At 37.5% G+C, this 16,115-nt stretch overlaps 1 protein-coding gene across 3 annotated transcripts in view; it reads right to left on the reverse strand.

Moving 5' to 3' along the window:
* Positions 1-16,115, reverse strand: part of LOC135705682 (signal-induced proliferation-associated 1-like protein 1) — a 218,445-nt gene that overhangs the window by 102,893 nt on the left and 99,437 nt on the right. Inside the window, exon 2 of one of the 3 annotated variants that reach the window (XM_065227464.1) lies at positions 7,695-7,726. The exons of the other annotated variants lie outside the window; for them this stretch is intronic. Within the exon in view, the coding sequence (XP_065083536.1) occupies positions 7,695-7,724 (30 nt within the window). The 5' untranslated portion in view covers positions 7,725-7,726. The remainder of the gene's footprint in view (positions 1-7,694; positions 7,727-16,115) is intronic. 3 annotated transcript variants of the gene reach the window in all.

Consider the following 16,115-nt stretch of genomic DNA (forward strand, 5'->3'; position numbering starts at 1 on the left):
GTATTTTTATTAAATTGATGGATCTTACCAAAATTTGAGTCTGATCCTGTTCTTCTCCAAACATAATGTTATTCTGACCGCCGTCTGAATTAATCATATCGTCTGGCCATTTTCCACAGAGATGGCGCTGTTCCGTTGGTAGAAAGTGATAAAAATCCCCATATAGAAATTGAGAAAAGTGGGAATAATTCACTTTCGGTGCATATTTAGGTCAAAAAAAGTGTACGACAACCTAAATACATTAGTCAGGGACTTGTCGGTCAGTTTTTTCCCGTATATTATTGTTAAACAAGCTACAATTTAATAAAAACTGATTCTTCCCCATACAGTGTTACCTGCTTTAGTACCAGTCCCAGAGAACCAAAAAATTCGAATTTGAGAGAGAGAATTTGTTCTCACGACCTAAATCTCTCAACATGCCATGTATTTTGATGACACTCGGTTTGTGATTTCCCTTTCACAGATTACAAAATAGAGTACCTGACACTACAAAACATGTCTGGTACCTCTATATATGCATCTAGATTAACATTCGTAGTCCCTTCTTTTTTACATATTCTGCACAGAAGATACTTTCTGCCCCGCCCCATTCATAAAAGTCGGTGGAAAATTCTGTGAGGGGTGAGCTATTTTGTGCAGAATTTGTAAAAAATGAGGGACTTCGAATATTAATCTAAATGCATATATAGAGGTACCAGACGTGTTTTGCATTGCACTGTCCTCTGTGAACAATATGCTTATAAAAATCAATTTGCATTGCTTTTCTAAGTTTAAGACCTCTTATGTTTGCAAATCCCCACAACTTACTGAGCAACTGAGTCATGGAATATTTGTATAGTCACTACACAGAACGCCATTGAGCTGAATTAGTCATTAAACCGAATTGTAGAGAGTGACAGATTGACTTAAGAAATCAGTTTAGAAATTTTTAACTTGATACAAATGAGATAGTAGGTAAGTCTAGGAAAAAAATCAGGGCTCTACAACTACTTATTTGAGAAGAATACTCAAATTCGGAATATTGAAAAAAATACAAGATCCCTGATTGGTCCAGGGAAAAATTCAGGGCTCTACAACTACGTATTTTCAGGAGAATTTAAAAGGAATTAAAGTGTTAATTCAAGAGAAATGCTGAGAGAATAAATAAACAATCTGGTAAGATGCTGTGCGTGTGTTCAAACCTGACGTTTGTTTTTTTCCGGGGAGTTTTTTTCTAAATCTATAATCGATTGCTAATCTGGCTACAACCAGACCCAAGAGACAATTTCTAGTTCCTCATTCTAGATCCCTATTATTTGCCACTGAGAAGCTGTTCCGAAGCTAAGTTGAACCTCCACGAGGCGTCCCATCATTAGTTCCATAATTCGTTGAGTCGCAGCGTTGAACCTGACTATTGGCCACGGAAAAGCTTGCCAATGCACGTCAAAAATCGACTACATACATCCAAACATTTGTTTATCTCAAATCGAAGGAAGACATTCCGCGCAACTACCATAAACCGGACTAGTTGATGTTGATCTTTGTCAAGCTTCGTCTACAATTTGGACTTCTACATCAACACATGTCAGGCAGCCTTCAGGTTCAAATGGCTAAACTTGGTGAGTTCGTTCCATTTTGTAAATTTTTATCTTTTCAAACCAGTAACGTTGGGAGATCACCTTTTTGTGGTGCGTTACTGGTATAAGATCTACCACCGAACCCTAGTCGTGCCAACTTCAAACTAGGGGATCAGGATTTTTCAGTAATCAAAGGATCACATTGTTCATAGATTTCGCATAATCCTTTTCCCTTTGTCCTTCTCCTTTTCCTTTCCCTCTTCTCTTTTTAGAAAGCGAGTAATGGCGCTATGGCCATAAGTCATAAAAGGCTAGTACAAGAGTTAGTGCTCATGCCCCAAACGTCAGAAGAAAATGGAGCATTACTTAACCTTTCTAGCTTTGATGTTTCCAACGACCAACCAATCATATAATTACCAAAATCGGAACGTACGGTACGAGATGTCCACGTTTCATCCACTTATTGGATTCTGAAGCATCATGTTTAAATCTCCGATTTAAAGAGGCCCGATGTTTTCTGAATCATCTTGCCCCTTAAATGCTGCACAGTAGGCCTGACCGTTCTGATATGTATGACGCATCTTCGATGTGAAACATATATAAAATAGACAAGAAAAATGATGTAGGTTATATATATCATTTTCCAGGATGCTTTCAAGAACTGGCTGTGTTGGTGTCAGATTAGATTAGATAATTCAAGAGAAATGCTGAGAAGAATAACTAAAAAATCTGGTAATTATCTTAAGAAAATCCTGACCAGGATTCGATGATAATTCTGAGATAATATCCTAAGGAATTTCTGAGGAGAAGAAAGGAAGATCTGATTTCAATTCCTAGGTAATTATTAGAATAATTCTATGAGAGTTGTGAAAAGAACTTCAAGTCGAGCCAAGTTCTTATACAAATTTTGACCATTTCATTGGAAAATGAGGCAAATTACAAATGTTATCATGCAATTTAAGCCATTTTTCATTTAATGCTCTGGAATCACGTTCGAAGCTCATTTTTTTATGCGGTTCAATATAATTCATTATTCGATTTTTTTTTTGTAATAGATATATTAAAAAAAAAAATATCATTTTTATTGGCGTTATTTTGTGATCAGTCAACAAACAGTTTTGTGACAATCAAAAAACTTTAAAAGCATTACATATGGGTCATTCCAGCTCAACCAGCATCGACCTGTGGTTGATGTCACCGATTTGAGCCAAACTTGGCCAAAATGCTTATATTGACATTCTGAACAAACGCCTTTTTTTATTTTGCTCTGAAGTGCCTAGATCCCTCTCGAATACAACCCTGGATTTTCGATATTAAAAAAAAAACAACTTTCAGGGAAGCTATTCGTGATATTAGAACGTCAATTTGAAGGTTTTTTAATGTAGATTCTTATAGGTGTACTCACATTTGTTTTTGTTATAGTCACTACAGTAAACAGGCTGATTACCGGCAGGCATCCAAATTGTCAAAAAATGGCCGATTTTCACAATGGGCGGGATTTTTTATTTCTTAATATTTTGAGCTCAAATTTTCACCACACTTTGCAAAACTCTTCTACTTGATGTGTTTTTACGGGCAAATTATTTGGACAAATAGTTTTGAAATATGACCAGATGAGTGAGGGTTGTTTTGAGATTTTCTGATCGAAAATCAATGCTATTTAATATTTTTTTCATTTTGTATTGAATTCCTTCACGCCGATGACACAATAATATTTTAATGTTATTTTTCACATGTTCTGGGCAGGATTCTCTTTATGTGAAATCATAACTAACCAATTTTTTGACAATTTTTATACCTGCCGGTAATCAGCCTGTTTACTGTAGTTACTATAACAAAAACAAAATGTGAGTACACCTTTCTGAATCACCATAAAAAAAACCTTCAAATTGACGTTCTAAGATCACGAATAGCTTATTTTGTTGTGGAGTAATCTCTTCTGAAAATTTAAATTTTTAAAGATCTCGAAAATCCAGAGTTGTAGCCCAGAAGAATCGAGGCATTTTACAGCAAAATAAAAAAAGGCGTTTGTTCTGAATGCCAAAATAAGCGTTTTGCCCAAGTTTGGCTCAAATCGGTGACATCGACCACAACTTTTTTAAATTCTTGAGCTGGAAAGACCCATATTTGATAACTTTGTTTAATGCCTTCTTATGACATTCCTGAACAAATTAATTACTAATTAAAAATAGTTTAAATTAATTTATTAGCCTTGGAACTTTTTTTACTCAAATGTTTTCTCTAAAATTCGAAGGATGGATCACAAAATTGATGTTCAATTAATATATTTCAATGTACAATTACAATATTGAAAATTCAGCAAATATTTGAATCTGTGAGCAAGGATCGTTTTGCAAAAATCTAAAATGTCAATAAATGTCATTGCCATTTAGTATGGAAAATTGTAGCTTAAATGTACTAAAGCTATTTTTGTTTAAACATTTAATCAACTGGATTCCATTGAAACACATTCTTATTCCATGTATTTGAGGAGTCGAAGTCGGAGTCGGGCGATATAGATTCGACTCCACAGCCCTGACTAAAATAGACTAAAATATGGGCGAGATGTAAATGAATAATCTTGGTTTGATGCAATTTTCAAAACTAAAATAAGAAAACTGGATTTCTCCAATTATCACAAACCTCTTGAAGAGCTTTTGGACTGGGTTCAGTAATTTTCTTTTAATTCCGATAGTATTGCTAATCTTTTGAAGATACGTGTATTCCATCCACTATTTGTTTGAACGGCCCCGGCATAGTGGATAACATTCATACCTCGCACGCCTAAGCCTAAGAGGTCAATTCTCATCCCGACTAGTTACGAATGACCCAAAAATATGAAAGTGACTATATTATTTAAATAAATCCACTATTTGTGGAAATCCGAAATAAGACACCACATATTCTCTTGGTAGAGTTGCCAAAGTTCTGAAAGATTCAAAAACGAAAGTTATGTGTTTTCAGATACAAATTTCAATATCTTATTGTGATTTTAATAAAACCACGTAGTCATTGTAACTATGGGACAGATTATATGCAATTAAATCTTTCATTATTACTAAACACCAAAAATTAAGAAAAAAAACATGTGCAAAGGCTCAAGATCACCCAGTTCGAGACCTTCAAAACTCTGGAATTTCACCCTTTTCAGAAAATTGGCAAATCACGTGCGCCATTGAACTTGATTTTGCAACATTTAAAACAAACCAACCGACCATCGATCGTCAAAACAAACCGGCGCGAAAGAAGTGCAAGCCAAACAGTCCATTGACCGTCGAAAAAAACGATCCGCCGCAGTCTACAACACAATATTTTCGTTCACCACTCGCATATGGAAAGTATCAAGCACTCGCCACGAACCGATCATAAAAATCGCCAAAAAGAAAGAAAAAACCTGTCCCGGTTTTCGTTCCGCCTCTTTCTCCACACCACGTAGTTATCCGTTGAGGAGCTGTTAAGTGACGTTTTCCAATTTAGAAAGTGGTCTCTCCCCGTCATCCCGCGTCCCGTTCATGGGTGTTGTGTGTGTACGGTTTCGATCCTGGCAAGATTGCAAGTTGTTTTCGCGAAACTTGTTCGACTACATCAAAATTGAACTGACGACGGCGTCTTTCGAAGATGATGGCTTTTGTCGTCCCTTTAAAGAGCTTGTTCTTCGGGGGTAATTACGACCGTTTCCTTGTTCTACGCTGCTACGCCATATAGTCTTCCTTCCCATTTGTGGTTGTCGTAACGGCCCATAAAACGAAGCGAAAGCATGAAACCACATTTCCTGAGGTTTGAGATCCGAGCCGGAAAGTACCGCTACACGATTCTTAAAGGTTTCCTTGCGCCGCAGTTGGTTGGTTTGTTGCAAGATATCGAAACTCCGATTGCAGCTGCCGACCCTGCCTCCTGGACAGGTTCTGACGAGTGATTCCTTTTGTGCCAATCGAATGACGTTTAATAGCCGTTTCTTCTTTGCTTGGTAGTAAGGAATATCGACAAAAGAAACTGTTGCAGATCGGGCTACAAAACAAAGACCATTTCGCATGGACCCAACTGAGGTATTGGTGAAACCCGGTAAATGTCGTGATATTTACTATACTACGCCATAAACTGTCGGATAAAGATTAGTCAGCGTCGCGTCGCGTAGCGTCGGGCTGGCGAGAGGCTTCAGTGTGCTCAGCGCTCGTTAACCTATTTATCGATTTGTGTTTGGGTTTCTCACTGGCTGGGGTGCTCTTAAAGTGTTTACTCATGCTCGCACGCTATGGGTAGGCACCACAGCTCTCATGAGGAATCTTGTGTTTTTTTTTGCACAACTTTAAATTCACGATCACGACTTAGTAGTATGACTAAAAGCCGCGACTAAAGAGCTAATACGTGGTCGTAGTAGGATTTGTGCAACCGGATTTGCTTCACGCGTTTCATTACCAACCAAACAACCAGTTTCCTAGTGGGGCTTCTCAGGGCGCTCGCTCCTACACTAGGTCATGCCGCCCATCTACGCGCGATAATTGAAAATCTTTAATTCTGACAAAGTCTACCCATTTGGGTCTAACTGAGCAGGTGATTCCTCTGCTTATTTACGCATCGTCATGACGCTCCAATGCCATGATTATTATGACACACTCATAATCCCCCATCAAGACCACTTGGTACAGAGAGCCGATGATGAATCATCACTGACTACCTCACCTGAATGCTAACGGAATCCCGAGCCCGAGAGGGAGATACCAAGCAGCTACTAAAAATTTGACTGTACCCTCTCAATGAAAAGAGTAATACATATTAATATGCTTTACGGTGCACTCGAATCGTACGTAGAAAATATGAATGCCTCCTGCACACGAGTGAGTGTCGAACTTGTGTAACCTGATATTGGTGTGCGGTTAACCCTGACGCGCCTACCTAGCCAAGTGTGATGCTGCTGCCCACCGGTATTGACGGACCCCGTGTGAAGGCTTTTAATTGTTCCGACGACGTGCCGAGCCGGTATTGACCAAGAACAACAGTACGGCGCTGATGTGGGCATTTTTATTGGCATCGGTTCTGCTGTGGCCAGTACCGTTTTAATCGGAGGTCATCACCGCGCAGTGTTGCCCGATGTTGTGACCTAAGGCAAGAATATTTTCTATAGACAATCTTGAAAAGCATTCAAAATTTCGATAAAAGCTTCTGGATTATAGTATGTTCTAAATGTTCACAACTAGCCCCGGCAAACGACGTACTGCCTAGTCGTTTGATATGAACCCGTCGGGGCCCAAGACGAACAAAATAAAAGAAAAATCTTGCAAATCCGTCAATCCTTTCTCGAGTTATAGCGTAACATACGAGCACCATTTCATTTTTATTTATGTGTAATGGATTTAATCAAGAAGTTCGTAAAAACCACAATTTCTTATATTCCTGAAAAAAATAAATCCAATTCCGGGGGTTTCCCTAATAGGCATCTTTGGAAATTGATCAATTCCGCAGAATTTTCCGCAGATCTGCCATCACTGCTCCGTCATATTTGGAGTTCTAATTAGCACCAGAAGCTTAACGGATACTGCAGTGCATTATTCGATTAATACCAATGCCCAATATATCAGTCTGATTTATGTTGATGTCTGGGCGTCGTGATGACGGACGGATGGACGGACGGGCGGACGGTGTAAGTCAGCATTGGTCTAATAGATGGTACCGTTTTGTTTTGCTTATTATACCCGTCTGGTGCCGTACGGTATGGTATGGTAGAGTAGAATCAAACAAAAGTGTGTCAACTAACTAGGAAGTGTTCACCCTACTCGCTTCACAATTATGTGCGTGCTGCAGCTTGCAGCAGTTGTCTATTGTGTGATTTAGTACTGCATAATAGTCGGGGAAATATGTTTCCCTACGGTGTTTACATTTCTTTCCACAAGTGTATGTGTGTATGGGTGCGCGTGCGGTTTAGAGCATGAGGTTGCGATCACGGAAGAGCCGTTAACAGAGCATGACTCAATTAGCTTGGGAAAGGGCCGTACATTTTAACCTGTCCACCCGTCCGTGGACCGTTTTGCGTACAATTTGGGTCCATTTTGGAAAAATACTAGCTACCTGTACAAGTTATCGTTAAACCTCGTGCCATCAGTCAACTACAAATGTATATGCAATGTGATGTAGAATACTTACAACTATGACTGACAAAATATTTCTGAACATACCTGTAAGAAAAAGTAGAAAAAAAACACGTTAGTTGCAAATACCACTGAGTTCGTAAACAAAACAGTAGAAGGAGATTATCAGACTTAAGGAACCATAAACTCAATTAGGACACTGCGAGAAGCTCACAACCTACACCAAATAAAAAAAAAGCGGAAAAGAAGAAAGGAAGTTGCGCAAAAAGTCACACGACTAAGCGCTGAACCCAGTCACATGAAATTATTATCCCATTGTCGTTGTCCCCGAAAAAAATGCGGGAGTAGGTTTATTCTTCGCTTCGGGGACGCCAACAATTAACTAATCTACGCATTTCTGCGCGCTCAAAGCTGATTCTAATCGCATTTTCACACGGAGTTTATTTCTTTCTGGTTTGGCGGCGTCGACGACGACGACGACGACGACGATGACGATTGCATCACATTCTGTATTTTTTTTTTTTGGGGGGGTCGACTCCAGCAACTTTCGTTTAAACGTCTTCCTACTGTTGAGATGGAACGAACAACAACAACAGCCAACAACAAAAAAACTGTTACTTTTGGATCAAGCTCCGGACGCAGCGTCGCGGTGGGTGACGGAAAAAGTGAATGATGGTTCGGCCCCCTCGCGCGATCTTGACAACTCCGATGACTCGACCGACCGGGAAGAAGTGACGGATTATTGCGGAACTGCGGAATTAATAATACACTGGAGTCGCTTTTTACGCGGGTGATACGTCCCGCGTAAAAAAAAACCGCGTAAAAAAAACCGCGTAAATTCCGGAATCCGCGTAAAAAAAAACCGCGTAAATTCCGAAATCCGCGTAAAAAAAAACCGAGTAAAAAAAAGACCGTGTAAGAAAAAACCGCGTAAAAAGCGATATACCGCGTAAATTCAAAAATCCGCGTAAAAAAAAACCAAAATCCGCGTAAAAAAAAACCGCGTAAATTCCGGAATCCGCGTAAAAAAAAACCGCGTAAATTCCGAAATCCGCGTAAAAAAAAACCGCGTAAAAAAAAACCGTGTAAAAAAAAACCGCGTAAAAAGCGACTCCAGTGTAATGGCGTAACTTTTTGGGGGTCTTTTGGTGATGCTTTTAAGGTGCTAATTAGCTTTAACGATTGATTATATATACACCGTGTGCCCGGGCAGATTGTAAATACGATGGGAGCGCCGAGTGGGATTTCTCATTGTGGGGTGCAGAATTTTTACGATCGCATTGTCGTTATCGAGAGTCATGAATTATTCTAGGGCACACAATCAACGGAGTTTTAAGCTGAGACTGTGGGGGTGATATCGAGGCAATGCACATTGGAGAGTGATGATGATGTTCTTGACTGCAAGAGAATGGGGTCATTCACGAGGACGGTCAAGAAAAATTGAACATTTAAAAGAACAAATTAAAAAAAAATCATCCTTTGGAAATTTCACATTTAAATTTTATGGAAAAGATTGATAGAAGCCACAAATTGATCCCGAAAAGTTACTGAAGCAATGACTGACATAAAAAACATAAAAATCAGTCAGACATCGATTCAATAAACTGCTAATAACTTTTTAGGATCAACTTGGATCGTCTTCCGGTGTTCGACAAAGTTGTTGAGCATATAATTTTCTGGTGTTGGGTGTGGTTATGTTTGGGACGTTAGCAACGCCACCTAGTGGCAAAATTTTGAAAATTATGTATTTTTATACCTTTCAAATTTCAACTCGTAAAAAATTGCCCAAATGGGTTGACCGATTTGGCTCCAATTTTGAACAAAGCCGTAGGATTACATAGAGAATAAGTGGTTTTATGGCGAGGGAGATGATCATGTTTTAGTCACCTTAATGGCGTCTAAGGTTAGAAAAATGCAAATTTTTTGACGTAGACTACGGGAAGATGCAGGTTGTCAACCGAAAATCTAAAATTGTGACCGTCATGAAAAGGTGTTAGGGTTTGAACACTTTTAACTTTGACATTTATAGCTGAAATTTGAATCCAAACACACCAATCGAAAGGAAATAACTGTACAAATCTGTTACTACATTTACAATTTTCAATTAAGAAAATTTTGAACAATAAACAAATAAAAAGTGTAAATTATTATAATCGCTGTATTCATGAACTAAACGTTTTCCTAACCCAGTTGTCATACTCGAGTACCATTTGCTTGCGCATCGTTCTGCATGAACCTGTAGAACTATAAATTAGGGGGTCGACTCAACGAAGAAAACAAAATTCCCTGATATTCCCTGATTTTCCAGTAATTTTCAAAAAAAATCCGGGTGCGGTGCCTACTCGTTTTTGGCAATATAACATTTCTCAGTGCTTTATGGAAATTTTTTCATGAAATACCACACGGACCTCTAACCCATGAAGAGTGGTCCAGTACAAATTCAAATTAAAATAAAGCGTTAGAAATCTCGTTTAGCCAACACTGGAAAGGATCCGCATTATACCCTGGGGGCATACATTCATTAAGATCGACTTCTGGTGAGCAACAAATCTCTTTTAGAATTTTTTTCGTTTCCTCCCGGAATTTTGGAAGTTTTCGCGGTTTAGGTAGGGTAGAGAACTACTTCGGCTCAATAGCTCATTTTGGGCCTATCGAGCAGAAAACTTCAAATAAATCCATGATTTCAGAGTTAACAAGTCAATTATGCAATTGGTACGATACTTAAGTTAATAAGCTACAGAACGTAGTCAATTATTCCCGAAAACAAAAGAAGCGCACCGACCGAATCAATTTATATCTTCATCCGATAGGCCGAAGTGAATTCATTGGCGTTTCAATGGAGTTTCAATGAGTTAGGCCGAGTTTAGAATCCGTAGGCCGACTAGTAGTGTTAGACTTTTGCCAATATCTCAACGATTGGTTTCTCTTTATCAAATCTTACGGAACATACGGAAAGGTAAATAGATTTTGAAGCCATCAGTAATAATAACATTCCGTTTGGTGCTAAACTGCACTAGATTAAGAAAGACTAAGTGCGGGCTGTGCTTAATAGGCCGGAAATGGGGTAGTGGACCCTATTTTAATTAGGCATAAAACTGAATGCGATTGAACCGAAGGTTAAATAGGTTATTTCCAAGACAACAGCACCTTTGCTGGACCTTGAATTTGGTTCTGCAACGGGTTTGAAGTCTTCACAAATTGGTGTATGAAAATTTCTCTCAAAACTTTACAGGCCTATATTTATTGTTCTCATGCTTTTCCTTTAGATTAATTTCCTGTCACAGAGATCTTTCCAGAATTCTTCTAAAATAAACTTGAAATTCTATCTGGAAATCCCTTGATTTTTTTTTATACTAGTCTGGAAATTCTCCGTAAAACACTAAGAATTAACCTTTTAAATTTGCATGAAACTTTCCGTAGAATTTCCATGCTCATAATTGTCTTTGAAGTTCTCCTATAATTTTTTTCTAGAAATTGTATGAAATTATCATTAACATTCTCTAGAAATTCCATTCGAAATGCACTTGGAATTATACTCGGACTTTCCTTATGATCTTGGCAGAATTATTTTTGAATTGTTGAGAGTTTTAGTAAAAACACTCTAAGAGGTTTTCCTAAACCTATCTAGAAAATATTCTCTGAAATATATTGGTGTTGCCTCTAGAATTGATTCTAAAATCTATTTAAATTTGTTTTGGACAAATTCTAAAATTTTCTTAATAGTTATTCAAAGTGACTGTAGTTATCCTGAAAATCTAGTCCAGTCCAAGGGTCTTAAAATCTCATTGTTTTCAAAAAGAGGACGAGGTATATTTTTCCAGATTTGCCATGTAAATTCACGGGATCTTCCCGGTTCACTGGTCACTCTGCATTTCACATATGAAACACTTGTTTTTAATCCCATTATATTTGTTTTGCCTTGAGCACATTTTGAGAAAATTATTCCGGATAATAGGCTTAACCAAAAGTTAATTCACGGGTGCATTCCTCCAGTGGGAAATCGCAAAAAAACAAAAACTGTTCATGGCTGACATTCACCTCCAACATTCTGTAAGTTAATTTCATTTAAATTGCAATAGCAGCAACATTACAATACTAAAACTTTACTGATAAGCTAATTTGATGAGCTAGCCAGGTTCACAATGAAGACCAAAAATACTTAATACAGCCGCTCTATGCTGTCAAAGCAATGCTTGTCTACGTATGTTTGAATCATTATTCAATAATAAAAGTGTTGCACGAAGCAATACAAAAAAAATCCGCCCAAGCAAGACCATTATCCTGAATTCCCATTTAGTTAGTGCTCTGAGCTAATCAAGCTGTTAAGAACACAATATGAAACAAGACCTATAAGTATTCAGAAAAAAATCACCATCTTCTCTTAAAACTGGGTTTAGACAAGGCAAGTCTCAGTTGAATTCAACTTGCTTGAACGTGTAAACCATGCCATTCAACTGACTTGATCAACTAACTCGAATTTAAAAAAGTTGAACAACTCTCAACTGAGTTGATCAATGACTTGCCTGGTCTAAACCCAGCTTAACTCTTAACTATTCTTGCATTTACACATAGGCGCTCCAATGCGCTTAAGGGATTGATATTTGTTGGACACAGCTCGATCGAGCAGACGCACCAATCTACTCGAAGGTAAAATTTTGTCAGACGCAATTAGGTATAACGTCTATTAAGAGACGCACATTCCCATTAGCAGCTTAAATTTTGCAACAACTAACAACGTCTTGCGTCTCTACGAAAATTAAACTCTGGAATGTGACAACACCCAGTGGGAACTAAATTTATAATAGGCTCAAAATCATCGAATACCCTTCTATTTGAATAACTTTTGCTCAACTTGCAAAAATTCAACATCAAACATTGAACAACAACAAGTTCGCAACTCTAGTTCAAATTTGGAATGAAAGACCATCCTTAAACTACAACCAGTTAGTTGTTTACTACAACCAGTAAGTTGTTTAAAACTAGCGAAGTCAGCCATACTTATTAATAAGTTTCTGTTATAAAGAAATATTTCCCGAACTTTGAATGAAATTCCGTCCCTGATTTTCCAGGTAAAAAAAAGAATTCTCTGATATTCCCTGATTTTCCAGGTTTTTCCATGTAGTCGACACTCTAATAAATGAAAAGCGGTAAAAGGTGAAATGTTTCCCTCTTTCTGCCGTCATTCAGAAAAAAAAACTTCCTCGCAGCGGAGTGGATCGCCTTGACAAGCAATGGCGGGGTGGAAGGAGACTCACCTCTTCAACGAGCTGTTTTTGCATTAAGTTCAATCTGCACCTACCCGATATCATCTGAACCGACTGGCGATTTTCTATACATACATATCTCGCTCTCTCATTTGTGGAGAGTCGATCGAATGATATCGAGCCGATGTGATCGAACAAATCTCCTGAGCAACTAGCAGCGGCAGTATCTCCAACGGTAGGTGGAGCCTTTTGACTCGGATTGAACAATCGGTCCTTCTCAGGACCACACATTTGTACAGAAAGAGTTAAATTCGTGTGATAAATTGGCAGTTGATTAGCACTTAATTTTATGGCTTTCTCAGTCTAGTCGACGTTTCGGCCGCTTATTGTGGCCTTTTTCAAGGGTAAAACAGTCTACCGTTTGTCGTCTGTTTTACCCTTAAAAAAGGCCACAATAAACGGCCGAAACGTCGGGCAATGCAAAACTAACTGTTTGAATTACCCTAGACTGAGAAAGCCATAAAAACGAAATCTCCATAAAACCAGTCGAACAACCAAATCAGTATACTTGATTTAAATGCATATCGCACAACCGGGAAAATGTTCAAAATTCTGGAAAAAAAAACCGTTTGTTTCTGGATCCAAAGTCACCAAAATTTGTCAATGTTTTAACTATCTTGAAAAAGTTCGGTCGGTTCCCTTAGAAATATTTCCCCTCACAGAATTATTTTCAGAGTTTCACGAAAATAAATTTGAGATTCTCTCTGAGTCGCCGAGAAACCCTTGAACATTATTCTTTATAACATTTCAGAACACTAAAAAAAATCCAGGAATTCATCCTAAGATTCGCTTTGAAAAAAATCACTGAAGCTTTTTTTCATAATTATATTTAAAACCCTTTCATAATTATATAGTGAATCCTCCTTAGAACTTCCAATTCTTGCAATTCTGCTCATAATTATGCTGGAACTCTGCTCTTAATTAACTTAAAATCCTCTTAAAATTATTCACGATATGCCCTTGGAATTATTCTCGGAATTCTCATAAAACTATTCTAAGAATTGCTCTGGAATTTGATCCTCTTGGTATTTCTCGCTGGATTTTATTGTAACTCTCTTTCGAATTAACTTGAAATTATCTTTAAAATTTTCAAAGAACTCAATACTCTTGAAATTTTCTTGGAGTGGTCATCACAACTGTTTGAAATTTTTTCTCATAACTTATTTGGAATATTCATTAGAAATGGACCTGGAATCCTCTTTACAATCGTCATGCAATTTTCCACACAGCTATCTAAAGATATCTACTCTGAACTCACACTATTGACTTGGAGTTCTAGTGAAATATCTTGGTATTTTGCTATGAAATATATTCTTGTTATCTCCAGATTTCTTTTTAAAATCTCTTTAAAATTCTCTTCATATTCAGTTCATCAGAGTGACTGTATCCTGAAAATCCAGTCCAAGGGCCTTGAAATTTTTAATCGAAATTACAAGCTTTTCCCGGTTTTCTCTATTTCCCGATTCTGGTCACCCTGCAATTAGATCAATATTTCTATTACTGATTTCCCTATCACAGATTTCAATACCAAGCACTGCAATTATCAGACGGTACCTCTCTTTATTCTGTTAGATTAGCATTGTAAGTCCCTTCAACTTGGAGCATAATGCTATGAAACGGCTTGTTGTGCCACGTCTCAATTTTAATTTCCTGGATTTTTTTCTGATGGGGGCGAGCATGCCGTACTTTAGCATATTTCTCCATGTAGGAGGGACTTACAATGCTAATCGAAAAGCGTTAATAGAGGTACCGTCTGGTTTTTTTTTCTCTGTGCAAAGTACTGAAATTTGTAATCTGTGATAGGGAAATCGCTTTTTTCCCCACCACAGAAACGCCCATACAAAATAAACAAAGACAAGTTGTTCACAATGCATTAAACTAATAGGGTTAATGTTCCTAAAGTCAGCCTAATTGTCCCTAATTTTGGACCTATAAATTAATTTCGAGGGCAAGTATTTTTTTGATAATGATAAACTAGAAATCAAAAATATTAATTTGTATTGTCCAGATGACACAATTTAAGAACAGGAGATTTTTATAGATGGGTCCAATCTTTGGATCCATAGGTCAAAATTAGAGCCATTTCCCATATATAATTTTTTTTACAGCATTCTCTTCTGATAGGAATGCTAAGAATTAAATAAATTATTACAGTCAACTCTCACTTACTGGATCTCTCCTTATCTCGATTCTCCCTAACTCGATGGAAATCCAGGGACCTTGATTCGCAAGTCGAATCAAACTAACTAGCCTAAAGCGTGCAGTTATGATTCGCCACTCAACTACAATAAATTGATGCCGTAAATCCTGAAAATATTACGTTGGTGATTAAGAATGCACAACTATCATTATAAAATTGAAATTGTCACTGCAAGACACTTCTGATCCAGCCGTTAACTATCTAGGAACGATTGCGCAATAATAGTGTGAACCAATGACAATCACGGTAGCAGAAAACATAAATTATCAGTTCAGTTGCGTACTTTGAATTTTGGCGTGCACCTTTTCAAACAAATGTTTTGCAATTTGTGACTACAAATTAAAATTATCCATAGAAAATTTCAACACTAACCGTCGAACATTAGACTTTTGACAATATATCAACGATTGGTTTCTCTCTATCCAATCTTATGGTACGTACAGAAAGGTAAATAAATTTGGAAGCCATCAGAAATAATAACATTCCGTTTGGTGCTAAACTGCGCTAGATTGAGAAAGACTAAGTTCAGGTTGTGCTTAATAGGCCGGAAATGGGGTAGTTAACCCTATTTGAATGTTATCAATTTTATGGAATTTTTACTCAAAATAAAAAAAAAATTTACCGCTAATGTTTTTCCCAGAAAGGCTTTACTTTTTCAATAACTTTGTCTCAGACGTCATTTCGATCAAAAGTGTCGTTTCCGTGCTACAATTTATTAAAAATGTCAAAGACGCCATTTTGAAATCTTGTCCAACATGATCGATTTTTTTTTTGTTTTTTGCAAAAATGTGAATGATTGACCATAACAAACAATTATGCAAAGTTTCATGCAAATCGGAGAAGGTCGAGTAAATTTCTTTTATTTTTTAGCTATTTGACGTGGAACTGGTCACCTGAAATTGGAATAGGGGAAATCGATGTAAATGCCCCTAATTTGGGCCCATACATAAATTCAGCAATCGACTAAATTTTCAATAGTGACCAAAAATATCCATTAGTACCGTCCCAATCC

Source organism: Ochlerotatus camptorhynchus, unplaced genomic scaffold (assembly GCF_037179485.1).
Source record: "Ochlerotatus camptorhynchus isolate MF236.1 unplaced genomic scaffold, CSIRO-AGI_Acam_v1.1 ptg000274l, whole genome shotgun sequence".
NCBI classification, from domain to species: Eukaryota; Metazoa; Arthropoda; class Insecta; order Diptera; family Culicidae; genus Ochlerotatus; species Ochlerotatus camptorhynchus.